The sequence below is a fragment of the Neolamprologus brichardi genome, chromosome 2 (assembly GCF_056152115.1).
Source record: "Neolamprologus brichardi isolate AB-2024 chromosome 2, ASM5615211v1, whole genome shotgun sequence".
NCBI classification, from domain to species: Eukaryota; Metazoa; Chordata; class Actinopteri; order Cichliformes; family Cichlidae; genus Neolamprologus; species Neolamprologus brichardi.
In genome coordinates, this window is record NC_142105.1 from 11,632,317 (window position 1) to 11,647,500 (window position 15,184).

General features: G+C 42.6%; 1 protein-coding gene across 2 annotated transcripts in view; it reads left to right on the plus strand.

Annotated features, from left to right (window-relative positions):
• Window positions 1-15,184, plus strand: part of glra1 (glycine receptor, alpha 1) — a 130,356-nt gene that overhangs the window by 85,066 nt on the left and 30,106 nt on the right. For both annotated transcript variants that reach the window (XM_087847243.1, XM_087847246.1), the window contains exon 7: window positions 9,826-10,040. In XM_087847243.1, coding sequence (XP_087703369.1) covers window positions 9,826-10,040 — 215 coding nt within the window. The remainder of the gene's footprint in view (window positions 1-9,825; window positions 10,041-15,184) is intronic.

Consider the following 15,184-nt stretch of genomic DNA (forward strand, 5'->3'; position numbering starts at 1 on the left):
CCCAACATAACCCCAAATATAAAACTACAAAGACCTAGAACCCAAAAACTTGTTTCTTTTTAAGGAGGGTAACATCGTTAATCTGCTGTAACTTCTTTCTTTCTTCAATCACAAATTTAAATAAGCACGCGTACTCGGGGTTGAGAGGAGGAAGACACACCAAGACACGCTGTGGGAGAGCGTCAGAGGTGATTAATAACTAATTCCTCCACTGTTTAATTTTTTAAAACTGTGGCTACGTCCACACGTATTTTTGAACACGGAGATTTTTCTATGCGTTTGCACCTTTCGTCCACACGTAAACTGCGTTTTTGGTCACTGAAAACAGAGATTTTTAAAAACTCCGGCCAGGGTGGATATTTTTGCAAACTCAGTTTTTGCATTTACGTGTGGACGAGAAAAACGGAGAAAACGGAGAAAACGCGGCGTCAAAGGTGTGCGCATTTTTTGACGTCACACTGTGCGCCACGTTATTGTTTCGGTGAAATGAATTTCTACAATACTATTACTGTTAATTGTACTCTCTGCAGTGTTTAAATGCTTACATATACACACACTTACTATCCCTTCACACATACGACTCGGTTCTGCTACTATGTCCTTTGTTTACTATTTCCCACCGAGGCTTCTAGACTTCTGATTGGCCAACTTTTCTGCACTGTTAGGAATATATCGCCACCTGTTGCTTTGGCATGTTCCTAGCAGCGTTTTCCTTCATTTCTGCCTTTACGTGTGGATGGGATTATTTTTTAAAACGAAAACGGAAAATCTCAGTTTTCAAAAATACCCGTGTACGTGTGGACGTAGCCTGTATTTCAAACAGTTTGAAATTCTGAGTGCATTTAAATGTGTCATACATCGTCCGCACAGATAATGGATTGTCCGTATCAATATTTAATTCAAAGACTCAAAGAAAGCTTTAAGGACTAAAGATTAAACCCAGAGCCAAGAGAAACAGCACTTCTCATACTCAGATTCACCTGAGTCCATTTTACTGGAGAGAGGCTCAGAGGGGCATTTCATGTTAGAACAGCAGAGACCAACAGCAGACTTCAACAATTATTCGAGCTTCCTTAAAAATTCTGAACAGATTTCCTGCCTCCATGAAGATGCTTTAGGTGAGCTGGCGTTTTAGCCACACCCCCAGTGGTTGGCGAGTAGTAAGGCTGAACGTGGCACTACCAAAACAATTAGCTAAAAAGCTCTGTGTGGAGCCTCTGTGCACCTGTGTGGCTCGCGTCTGCATTTTCACGTGAATTGTTCAAGGACAACATTCTACCCCGCCCTCCCTCCTCTCTATCTCCTCTGTAACAATCTCTGCCTGCGCTCGCGTACGCGTGTGTGCTGCCACGAGCGTGTGTTGGCGTGTGTTTGCGTCGCGTCTTCCCAATCAAGCATTAAGAGGGAATTAAGGTGTCATTGTTTCTCAGATTTATTAGCTGCAGTCTATTGTGACTCCAGGAGCAAGGGAGCTCCCCCCTCCCTCCGTCCACTCCAGCACACACAGAAAAAGCCCTGTTTGAAATACTAATTACGCTTTCTGCTGCATTGCAGGGCACTTTGTTTCTGGCTAACGATATGTTCGTGGTACGCTTTCGTGAGGTAGCTGTTAATAGCCTAACGCCTGCAGAGTGGCTTCTCTCAGCCTTCACCTGGTTCTTAATTGACATCGACATGAAGAATCCCCACCGTCAGCCTGTCTTTATTCCACTTCGTCTCCTGTTGAAAGTGGTAATGCAACACACAAGCAAGCACCTCATATCATTTTTTCAGTACAACCTGAGATGTGTGGACACACAGCTTCATCTCATCCCGGGGGTGTCAATTAGTGCTGGCCTGGCTCATTGACCCAGCCCGTGTCCTTCCTGTGTTACAGCATCAGTAGAAGAACAGGGTTACTGTTGTTAAGGGGCGTGTTTTAAACCAAACTAACAGAAGCCTAACCAGGTATTTATAGTGCCTGAACCAACGAGCGAAGTAGTGATGGGATTTCCGGCTCTTTTTAGAGAACCGGCTCTTTCGGTTCGGCTCACTAAAAAGAGCTGGCTCTTTCGGCTCCGAACTGGCTCTTCAGATTGTTTTGTTGCTTTAATTAATTTGTTATTAACAATAATATAAAATTATGCACAAAAGGAATTACTAATGTAAAAAAAGTATATATGTTTATGTATAAATATATACAGTGGCCCCTAGAGACAAAACACGTACAAACTCCAGAACACATTTCTAGCATGAACTGAACTTCCAAAACAGAGATACCTAGATCACTTAAATTACACAATTGAAAGCATGAATGCATATGTGTATTGTTTGTGTATTTATACACAAGCATTCATATATAGTCAAATAATTTTAAAAAATGTTCATTTACCTGTTATTACCACACACCAAATCCAGTCGTTGGTACTTGCTGGCTTGTGTAACCACTAGGTAACAAAAGTTCAACACTGCGCCCTAGCGTCCTGGAGCACTTCTGTTGTCTTTTGTACGTGTTTTGAGTTTTTATGTGCGTCTGAGTTTGTACGTGCTTCGGAGTTTGTACGTGTTTTGGAGTTTTTACATGTTTTTACGTGTTTTTTATGTGTTTTGGAGTTTGTACGTGTTTTGGAGTTTGTATGTGCTTTGTCTGTAGGGGCCACCCTAAATATACTTTTATTTATTCACTCCACATAAAATGTAATAAATTAATCATATAATACAAAAATCAACTATTCACATTTCAACTTTCAACTATTTAAATTTTCAGCTTTTTCCTTTTACAAATTTAAAGTGAAACAACACAAAACACTGCAAACCACAACACAATTAAATATAAATTATAATATGAAAACAAAAAGAACATGCACATTCTCTGTCATATGGACCTGCATGAATAAACTTTCTGAATCCTTTATCATCTGCAACTGAAAATAGTTGTGGATGATTACTATACCTTTCTAATGTGACGTTGTTGTCCCTGGCTCTCTTTCTCTCACTCCCTCCTGCTCTGTTCCTGTGCTACTGAGAGTAACTACCGGCCCTCTGCCCAGCATAAAGCACAAGGCTCGCATGCTGAGTGAAGCGGAAAAAAAGTGCAAGAGAGAGGGTGAGAGAAAGAAAAAAAAAACGGCTCGCGATAAGGAGCCGGCTCGCGTCATTCACGTCAAAGAACCGGCTCTAAGAGTCATTTCGTTCGCGAACAACCCATCACTACCAGGAAGTACCAACGACCAGATTTGGTGACCCATCACCCACCGACCCATCACTAGAGCGAAGGAACAAGAACAAGAGCGAGTCAGCCTAACATAGCAGCAGGCTGACGAGCTGAAAGACTCGAGCTCGTTACTTTAACCCTTCCTACCTGTGAGACCTTTGTCCCCACCAGCAGCGGCTGTCATTAAAACACAAGCTGAGCAGGTTTCAGTGTGTGGAACAACGTCCTGGTTATCGGTCTCAAAATCTGTGCAGTTCAAATCAATGTTTGAAGATGTGTTCCTGGCTCATAGTTTAAAGACTGTTTGTAAGACGGACTGGACTGTAAGACAGTAGGTCAAGGTCACATCAAATGTGAAAATCGGTAAACCTTCACATTTACAACTGGGTGAAGTAAAAGGTGTGCAGGAGGTCTGGGCTCTGTCCATGGAGCTTGAGACTTGAACTGTAACTGGATGTTGATTATTAGCAGTGCTCGGGTTGATACTGAAGAAGAGTCACGTTTTACGTTGCTTGTTTTATACTACAGTAACACGTTTTAGCAACTGAGCTGTCTGCTTTTACTCGTCACTGTTTCCTCTATAAACAGGAAGTCTTGGTGTATTTGTGGCTTTTGTGAGAGGTGGGTAGTATATAATTACATTTACTCAGTTACATTTACTTGAGTACAATTTTTGGCTACTCTCCCCACCTCTGGTTTTTGTGCATGTCTGTCTTGAAAAAGAGATCTCCGTCTCAGTGAGTTGACCTGTTTCAATACAGGATTTAATGGTAACAGTAATAATAATAATATTAATAATAATAACTTGCCACAAAGTTAAGAGTGGTTAGTTTGATTCTTTACAGGCTCGTCGCTGCCACGTCGCTCTGCGCGTCTTCCCTTGCAGCTTCAGCTGTGGCTGAATGAATCTGGCTGTTTATCATAGCAAACATTCCTAAAACTAAAACTCTGAACGAGGACCTGACAGAATCTTCTCCTTTAGCATAGCTGTCTTCACCGTTAAATTGCCTTCACTGTTCAGGAACAATGCATTTTCACTTTTGATATTTCCACATTTGCAGTTTATAGAGGCAGACAGGAAACAGCAAAGCAGGTAGAGCGCAGTTAAGGAAATGCGAGCCAATCAGAATGAGTTCTGAGCAGGTGTTTAAAACAGGTTGCAGGTTGGTTTTTGTGATCGATACGAGTTTTGATATATTTAAAGAGCGGGCGTGCTGGTTCTTCTTTGTTGGGGTGTCTCTCATTCTCAGTCAGGCCGAGAAGACGGAGCATGACGTAGTACAGAAACATGTAAACCTACATACATGCCACCTTTGTTGCAGGGGATGAGTCAATTTACAGATTTAAACACACACACATGAATGGTGTGAGTTCATGTACAGTGTTAAGTACAGCAGACACACACACATCTTCCACACAGTGAGATATGGGCCCGGCTGAATAATTTCAATCTTCTTATCAGATAGAAAATATGGACAGCACTTAAAAGCTCTGAAGTGTATCACAGCTATAAATCAAGTCCACCCCCCTCCTCCTCCTGCTGTCGTCATTCTCTTCTTCCCTCTTGTATCTTCCACTCCTCCTCATCCCTCTCTCCTCTCGCTCTATCCTCAAGTTTCTCCGACTTTCCACTTGACATGCTTCTTCTCCTCGGTCACTCCCTCCTTTCACTCTTCCTCTCCTCCTCTCTCCAGTCTTTTAGGGTTAACTCTAACTGATGAGGCCGCCATGCATTGATCGTCTTTGATTAAATGGATCTTCGGCCATCTCGCTCTCTGTGGTTTATTATGAGACCCAGTGTGCTCATTACATTACAGAGAGGCAGAGGGACACGGTTACTGTTGCTACAGTGCTGCAATGCAAATAAACCCACTGCAGTCTGCATTTTAAATGCTAGAATTTCAGATTTGAAAATAATGTTTAACCTTTAACAGACCATATATAACAACCAGCCTGTTTACCATTTACTGTCATCCAGAGATGAAAACCAAAGCATTACAGCTATTACTGTTGGGACCCTGGCGTGGCTAACTAGCATAACCATAATGCTTAGCATACCATTACTTATCCATCCATCTTCTACTGCTCATCTGGGTCCAGGTCCCAGGGGCAGCAGACTTAGCAGAGGGGCACAGCACTAGGACATCCTGAAACACCTCATGTCAGAGACAAGGCATCCTGGTCAGTGTGGAGAAGCAGCAGATACCCTATGGAGGGTGTATCTACACAGAGCTCATGGTAGCATGTGAGGACAGCAGATTAACCATTAAGGCTTTAGTTTCACACTCAGCTTCACCACAGCACACCAGTACAACCAGTCCACATCACCACAGAAAATAAACCTTTACATTTGATTTACAAGTTGTGCTAACAAAAATGTTTAATTAGCTAACTTCAGGTGTCGGTAAGGTATCACAGAGGCATTCAAACTGATATTAGATGATGTCTCTGTATGTGTTTACAAGCAAAGACACTTTTCAGATGATAAGGGTTAGGGTTAGGGAAAATATTCCCAAATCTCGTGCAGTGATGTGGTGATGTGGACTGGCTGTACTGGTCTGCTGTGGTGAAGAGAGAGCCGAGTGTGGAAGTAAAGCTGTGCAGCTATGCTGCTGTGACCAAAAGAATGAGATACAAGTGCAGCAGACTCACTGTGAGCCAGTTTTGACAGGATTGGACAGATAACTGGTCTCAATGATCCTGTTTGTTGGAGTCAGTTTTTACTGCAGGAAACCACAAAAACAGCAGCTGCACAGTTTTGCTGTTGATTTCAAACATTTCATTTAAGAATTGTTATGATGAACTTACAATAAGAGGTTTGTCATGGAAACGAATCATGTCACATCTGTCAAATCAGTTCTGATGATGTTTCATCTGGACACACCTTCTTCTTCCCGAGACTCCGTCAATGTCAAACCCAGAAAATGTATTTTGCTCTCATGAACAGTAGAAACGAATGCAGTGTTCATCTATGATCTACAGTGAGAGTGGACCGCATCTTTTTCTGGAACAAAGCACCACACGTCAGATAACTGAGTGAAAATATAACCTTGATAAAAAAACACAAACAGGAACTGAGACCGAAATTTCTCAACTTTTAAGGGTGATTGCTTCCAGGTTTGTACAAAGTAAGGATGATGTCAGAAATAATGTCATGAATACTTTTTTATTTATTCCAAATAAACTCCAGACTGCATCCTGTACACAGAAAAAGATGAATGACTGTCTCATGTAAAACCAGACTGACTCTGTGATTTTTGAGATCAGGCCTCTGGGGGGGTTCTCACCATCTGCTGTAGGATTTACACGTTTTCTTGTGTCTGCAGAAGCTTCTTTCTGTCGGGCTCTATGTTCGGGACCACAGTGATGCTGCACAATGAATTCTTATAAGCATCTAAAAATCTAAAGTGCCTAAAACTAAAGCACAGTGTGTACTTGTACTGCTGTGCAGTCTAGTACAGCATGAGCAAAGGGATTAGGAGAAGTAGGTCCTGACTCTGTTCTTCCTAATCTCTGCACTCCCTTTTCACGGCAGCATGCTGTGAGCATAAACATCCAGAGCTTCCCCTCAAAAGGATGAGCAGTGCTTCTGGCAGGTACAACAAGGGAAACGCATCAGCAGGCTTTTAAAAGCACACTGCATGTAGTGCGCTGACTTAAGAAGGCAACAAAGTCAAGTTAAAGTGCTGCTTTGTGAGGCGATGTGGGACAAAAACATCCAGTTCACGGTCCTACGTTTTGACAAAGACAAATAAATTCATTTTTCTACACAGACACAACAAGCGTGCCGGAGAAACACTCAGACGGATAAGATGGACGTGACTGTTTGATCACTGATTTATGAAGATGCGTCCAACTCTGAGCCTCCTGAATGAGTGAAAAAAGGCAGAGTGCTTGTGCCTGTTGGGGAATAACAGAGTGGGTCATGATTGTGGGAGTTATTCACAGATGTACTTTTCCAAAACCAACAATCCAGCAAACTGGCCTGCTTCAGTCAGCATTTAGACAGATGGACAGAGAAGAAAATGCAAACGTCTCAATGGAGCCATCTTCGTTTGGAGTGGAACCATCTGAGAGTATGCACCGTTATTCCCCGTAGTTAAATAATTAGTGCTTTCCCTCCTCTGTCATACAGTTGTCGGGTTTCAGCTGACCGCTTTAGCCTTTTGTAAAATAAAACTGAACAGCCAAAAGCAGCAGGACGCTGCAGGACGTAAAGCTCATGTAAAGATGAGCACAATGCTGATGCAGCCGTTATAACAGATGTGTCTTCAGTGCAGCTGACATGAAGCTTGGCTCAGGTCACCAGATACTTTCAGAGCATCTTTTCTTTACACTTTAAACTCCAGAGGTGACCTCCAGGGCTGCAAATGAAGCAAGCAGCTGCAATTCCTCTACTGTCCACTAGAGGCTCCAGCAGTGAGTCAGTCTCCATAGACTCCCATGTTGAACCTTTGCAGCAGAAATAAGCATGTTTACAGCCTGATGCTGTTTTTGTCTTTATAGATAATTTCTTTCATCACAACACCTGCAGAGGGGCAGAACTCACCTGTTTAACTTGGACTGTAAACAGGATATTTTGAATATTTTTATTGAGCTGCTGGTCTTGATAAACCTGATTATTCCTGGTTGTGTTTAGCTGCTGATGGATTCGTGTGTTAAACACAATGCCTCATCTTCTCTTTCTTAGACTAAAATAAACTGTTCACTTTGTCCTCTTAGAGTGATGAAAAACACTGCTGTGCTGTGAAGATGGAAATGATTCGCTCCTCTTCACACTCTGTGAGTGGCAGGCTGAATCCCAAACCTCCTCCTGGGTTTGTTTTCAGATATACCACATGTTTGGCTTCCTTTGATATTTGGCGAGCCCCCGTACGTCTCTCTGATTTTCTGCTTTGGCTTAGCATGAGCGCTGAAGGAAGATGACATTTTGTCTCAAAGACGTCAGCATCGTCTCTGTGGCTCATCCTTTTTTCAGTCTGAGAGCTCCTTCCTTCCTTCCCTTACTCTCCCCCTCGCTCTTGTTTCCTTGCTTCCTCCAATCTGTGCTTGTTGTTCTTTTAATTTACCCTCCGTCTCATCATTTCCACCTGTTCTTCAAGGAGATGTGCCTTTGCCATTGTTTAATGTGCCCTTTCAAATGAAGATAATCGAGAATTCAGTAACACTCTTTGGTGATAATAGAACCGCACTGCCTCGGGGAAACTGATAAAAGAACATTTTGCTTTTGTTTAAACATTGACCAGCGTCGTTTCTTTTTCCTGGAATCAGCGCTGTGTGCTTTGTGTGTTGCAAGTTCAATCATTCTCCAAATGAGATTTCCGTGTGAAAATAGAACACCTACCGACACAAAATGACTGGCTCCATGAATATAAAGCTGTGGAGAGAAAATCTTATGTGTGTCGTAAGCCATCTCATTAAAAACCAAACCAGTTGCTTTAAAAAACGCTAAAGATAAGAACAGCAAAAATGGGCACTGTTACTTTTACATGCCATGATCTGTGACCCCCATCTCTTGCTCTGAAACTGAACTCAGGGCTCGTGGTTAATTTGGTGATTCTTCTGGTTTTCTCTCTGTTATTGACACAGAACTTAAAGTTAATCGCTTAATTCCATAATCCCTGATGACTCCGATGTTTAAACTGCACCATGCACTGCCCATCTGCAAGCCACTTTGCAACCCACCTCCTCCCTCTGAAACACACTGAAGTAGAATACACGAGACAAGGTTGCAGGACTCTTCACGACGATAAAGAAGATGATTAGTGTTGTGAGAGGGTGTACTTAATAATCAGGCCCCATCTTATCTTAATGACCTTATAGTACCGTATCACTCCATTTGACCACTAAGGGGTGGCTGTAGCTCAGGCGGTAGAGCAGGTCATCTACTGATCGTAAGGTTGGCGGTTCGATTCCTGGCTTCCCCTAGTCTGCATGCCAAATATCCTTGGGCAAGATATTAACCCCAAATTGCTCTCCGGTGCATCCATCAGAGTATGAATGTATGTGAATGTTACTTAGAAAGCACTTAAAACAATGTGCTTGTACGAATGGGTGAATGCACAAGTTGTGTAAAGCACTTTGAGTGCTTAGAAGAGTAGAAAAGCGCTATATAAGAACCAGTCCATTTACCATCACTTTGCTCTCACACTGCAGGCTTACTTGTTGTTCCTAGACTATTTAAAAGTAGAATGGGAGGCAGAGCCTTCAGTTTTCAGGCCCCTCTTCTGTGGAACCAGCTTCCAGTTTGGATTCGGGAGGCAGACGCTATTTCTACTTTTAAGACTTCCCTGACCACCCTGGCATCTTTCCTGCATGCGCCCTCACATCAACAGCACGAGCTAAAGGGTCCACACAGTTCTATAAAATACAACACCAGTGGGTTTTGATGTGTTAGTATGTGATCAGCTGAGACAAGAATGTGTTAATAGTAAATAAGCTGGTGTGCTCACTCAAAGCAGCAGTAACAGGACATTTGTCACCCTCACCCTTCTCTTTCTTCTTATTCGACAGGACGAGCCCAAAGAAACTGCTGTCCTTTCTCATATCTTCTGCTCTCTCTGTTGTCTCATATCTCTTCGCCCACAAACTCTGACCTCATCAAAGACACTTCTTTGTCCCCCACCTCCCAGGTAAATTCACCTGTATCGAGGCTCGTTTCCACCTGGAGCGTCAGATGGGTTACTACCTGATCCAGATGTACATCCCCTCTCTGCTCATAGTCATCCTGTCCTGGGTTTCCTTCTGGATCAACATGGACGCCGCGCCCGCCCGGGTGGGCCTGGGCATCACCACCGTGCTGACCATGACCACGCAGAGCTCCGGTTCAAGAGCCTCTCTGCCCAAGGTGAGGACAAATCACTCGTTATTGTAGTCTGCTTGGACTTCATAAACATACCTTATTTCTAATTCATTTATTCCTGGACTCTTAGAGAGCAGCTTTGCATGACTCACAGTTTAAAATAATCCTTTCTCAGTGCTTGTCTGAAATTAGCTTTTTTAGCTCCTCCCCCTTACAATGACCTTCCATCTGATTGGCTTCCCCTCCCAAATGGAAGGTATTAACAGCAGGACGGTGCAGCTTTTACTCTCATAGCCAGGTGCCTGAAAATATAATAATATCATATAAGGATATCATACAGAGCTACGAGTAGAAAGAAACTGTAACGCTCGAGGTTTTGGCTCATTATTGGAAACTGGAACAGCAGACAGGAAATAAGAAACAGCAGAACGGAGCCACTTTAAAGGTTTGTATTCCTTAACCCTGTAACATTTCACAGGGTTGTGTGATTTTTTGAGACCTCTGTGTCATTAATTATTTTTTTTCCCTAAAAACTGCAAAAATACATAAAAATAAATAAAAACATTTTTTTTTAAAAAAACATAAAACTCCTATATCAAGACTTTTATTCATATGATAGCCTGTAATGATGAGATACAAGAAAGCCACAGAATTACAGAATTAGCTATTTTATGCCTTTTATGTTCCAGTCCAGTGTTTATAACAAGCTAATCTTCTACTGCTTCTTCTTCAGTACTTAGCTTTGAATAAAGACAGAAACAAAATCATCTTATTCCTGTGATGAACTTTCAGGTTTGAGCTGATAGTTTATCCATAAGCTTATTTTCACATCTGTTGACTTTTACCTTTACAGATATTGTTTTTCATCCGTCACACCCCAAAAACACCAAAACAAAGTAAAATATGAAGCAACGGCAGGAAGAATTTGTATGCATGACGTGCCGTTTAATGACAGATGTCTTTTCATCCCTGTTGGAAGGAAGGCCTACAGCTTTTTCTGATAATTAAGGGACATAAATGACAGAGGCAGTGACAAAGACGATGTAGACAGAGAGGAATTAATTGCAGAAAAGTTGGAATGAAGGGAAAAGATAAATCAATGGGAGGGAAAGAAAAATTTCCTTTTCCCTGACAAATTAGAGACAGAGTGGAGGGAAGACGAGAGGCAGACAGATGGAGGGATGAAAGAAGGAAGAATTTAAAAAAAGACCTTTAACAAAGAAGGTTCAAGGAGACAAAAATGGAGACAATATGTTTTAGAAAGCAAGAGGAATCTTTTACTGTCAGGGATTTTCAGATTAAAGTGAAAAAATGGTCAGGGTCTGCGTGAGCTAGTAGGATTGTATAATTACGTCCAAGAAAGCTGTAATCCCCAACACAAACACACACACACACACATATACACACTCTGCTTGTTGACATTAGGTGCTTCATGCGCTCTAAAAATTGAACAAGTGAACCATGATTCCTCTGCAGTTCAGCTGTCACAATAATGATCACACAGCACAGCTGAGCTTAGGTGGGCATGCTGCTCCCTCTCTCACACACACACAGACACACAGTGTTCTGTGAGTGTTCTCACAGTGTTCTGTGTGCGATTGATAGCAGACACACACACACACACATATGGCTCTCTTCAGATGTTTCTGCTGCAGCTTGTCAGATCAGAGCAGATGGAAGTGGACACGAGGCGAGATCTCTGCTCAGCTGATCATGCTGTCCATATACAGCACGGTACACACACAGTATGACTCTCTCCACGTCTACTTATCGTACCATTATTGGGACACATGTTGTCGTACCCTCTAAGCTCCAGCCACAGACTTGGGGCGGCTGCAGTTCACCTGTAGCAGTGGACTTGTGCTTTTATGATTCCTGCCTTTCAGAGAGGGGTTGACTTCACCGATTCAGATCAGGGCGCTCTCATCTCAGGGCTGCAGATCCTTTTTGTGAGAAAGTACAGACGTCGCAGAAATATGCAGACGTTTTCTTCGGTGCTGCCGCTGCCAGGATACAAACAGCGGCTATGAGCGTTACGGCCCCAACCGAAAGACAAGGAACCAGGAGAGGTGGGGTCGGCATAAGCTTCTCAGCAAAACTGATTGCAGGCCTCTGTCTCCACGTCTTCACTTTTATTTCCTTTTTCTTCACTCCCTCTCTGCTCAGTTAGTTTTAAGCCCCTGAAAAATGTCTGATCAGGTTTAGGAACAGCTTGAATACATAATAACCCAGCGTGTTGTGAGATGTCAATTCAATTTATTTATAAAGCGCCAAATCACAACAAATGTCGCCTCAAGGCGCTTCATAGATACAGAGAAAAGCCCAACAATCATATGACCCCCTATGAGCAAGCACTTTGGCGACAGTGGGAAGGAAAAACTCCCTTTTAACAGGAAGAAACCTCCGGCAGAACCAGGCTCAGGGAGGGGCGGCCATCTGCTGCGACCGGTTGGGGTGAGAGAAGGAAAACAGGATAAAAGACATGCTGTGGAAGAGAGACAGAGATTAATAACAGATATGATTCAATACAGAGAGGTCTATTAACACATAGTGAGTGAGAAAGGTGACTGGAAAGGAAAAACTCAATGCATCATGGGAATCCCCCGGCAGCCTACATCTATTGCAGCATAACTAAGGGAGGATTCAGGGTCACCTGGTCCAGCCCTAACTATATGCTTTAGCAAAAAGGAAAGTTTTAAGCCTAATCTTAAAAGTAGAGATAGTGTCTGTCTCCCGAATCCAAACTGGAAGCTGGTTCCACAGAAGAGGGGCCTGAAAACTGAAGGCTCTCCCTCCCATTCTACTTTTAAATACTCTAGGAACAACAAGTAGGCCTGCAGAGCGGGAGCGAAGTGCTCTAATAGGGTAATATGGTACTACAAGGTCATTAAGATAAGATGGGGCCTGATTATTTAAGACCTTGTATGTGAGGAGCAGGATTTTGAATTCAATTCTGGATTTAACAGGAAGCCAATGAAGGGAAGCCAAAACAGGAGAAATATGCTCTCTCTTTCTAGTCCCTGTCAGTACTCTTGCTGCAGCATTTTGGATTAACTGAAGGCTTTTCAGTGAGTTTTTTGGACATCCTGATAATAATGAATTGCAGTAGTCCAGCCTGGAAGTAATAAATGCATGAACTAGTTTTTCAGCATCACTCTGAGACAGGATATTTCTAATTTTAGAGATGTTGCGCAAATGGAAGAACGCAGTCTTACATATTTGTTTAATATGTGCGTTGAAGGACATATCCTGGTCAAAAATGACTCCAAGGTTCCTCACAGTGTAACTGGAGGCCAAGGTAATGCCATCCAGAGTAAGAATCTGGTTAGATACCATATTTCTAAGCTTTTCAGCGCCGAGTACAATGACCTCAGTTTTATCTGAGTTAAGAAGCAGAAAGTTAGTGGCCATCCAAGTCTTTATGTCTTTAAGACATTCCTGCAGTTTAACTAATTGGTGTGTGTTATCTGGCTTCATGGACAGATAGAGCTGGGTGTCATCTGCATAGCAGTGAAAATGTATGCTATGTCTTCTAATGATGCTGCCTAGGGGAAGCATGTATAATGTAAACAGAATTGGTCCTAGCACTGAACCCTGTGGAACTCCATAATTAACCTCAGTGTGTGAAGAGGACTCTCCATTTACATGCACAAATTGGAGTCTATTAGATAGATATGATACAAACCACTGCAGTGCAATACCTGTAATACCTACAGCATGTTCTAATCGCTCTAATAGGATATTATGGTAAACAGTATCGAATGCTGCACTAAGGTCTAGCAGGACAAGCACAGAGATGAGTCCACTGTCAGAGGCCATAAGAAGATCATTTGTAACCTTCACTAAAGCTGTTTCTGTGCTGTGATGAACTCTGAAACCTGACTGAAACTCTTCAAATAAGCCATTCCTCTGCAGATGATCTGTTAGCTGTTTGACAACTACTCTTTCAAGGATTTTTGATATGAAAGGAAGGTTGGAGATTGGCCTATAATTAGCTAAGACTGCTGGGTCTAGAGATGGCTTTTTGAGTAAAGGTTTAACTGCAGCCACCTTGAAGGCCTGTGGTACATAACCGATTATTAGAGATAGGTTGATCATATATAAGATCGAAGAATTAATCAATGGCAGGACTTCTTTGAGCAGTGTGTTTAAATTTCTGAACAAGCATCCCTCTGTGGGGAGCCAGGACTGAGACCTCAGTACCAGGTTATGAAAACTTTGAGCCCCTTCTCTGACACATCAGGGATGATAACTGGCTGTGTGGAAACTACATCCTTCTTTAGTATTTATGATGATATTTATTTTCTGTCTCTCAGTGAAGAAAGGATCGATGCATTGATCTTCTGACAGGGAGCTCAGTTGCGTGTTGCTGCATGCATGAACAGCTGATGCCCCGTCAGAAACCTTCAGTCCAGTCGTGACTCAATGCTGAGGAAGCCCCTCTCAGAGTTCTCAGAGCGCTGCTGAATCAGCAGAACTGTGCTGGAAATCTGAACAGGTGAAGGATGACTGCAGGGAGATCTGTTATTAATCCAAAGTTTAATGTCAACTTTGGTGAAATTAAAAAAGAAGGATGGTCAGATTAGCTTACATTACAGATTACCACAGAAAAAAACATCATCTGTTCAGTACTGAAAAATGATCTATCCATCCATCATTCCCACATTTTCCTGTTCCATGCATGTTGTGTTCCACTAGCCCACTTCTCAGTTTGTCCTCTCATCCTGAAGACTTGATATGGAGCTTGCTGATCGGGCCACATATGAACCGGTATGCTTCAGTTATCTGTCGCTTTTATTAGGATGAGGTTAGCCTGGAGACATTTTGTAGATGCGTAAAAGGATTGAAACTCAAATCTGTTGTTCCCAAGTGTTCACACTAGACTATCCAGCTACTCTACTCACGTGCCGCAAACGATTTCCAAGCTACCCCATGCCTTGAATCCCTCTGTGAGTGGGTCACACAAAAACGGGTAGAAGCTAGGCGTCGCCTCCACCCACACGGGCTACGTCAGCAGTACGTCACTGTGCTGTGCTGACCACGTTCCTCTCTCACGCTGATGTCACAGCAATGGAGGGTGCTATCTGGGCCAAAACAACCATGTCTGATGCCTGAGTTTTAGGCTCCTGTGGATTATTCTTACACACATTTTTACCTCATTATTTCAACCTGTGGAATCATTCAAGGCA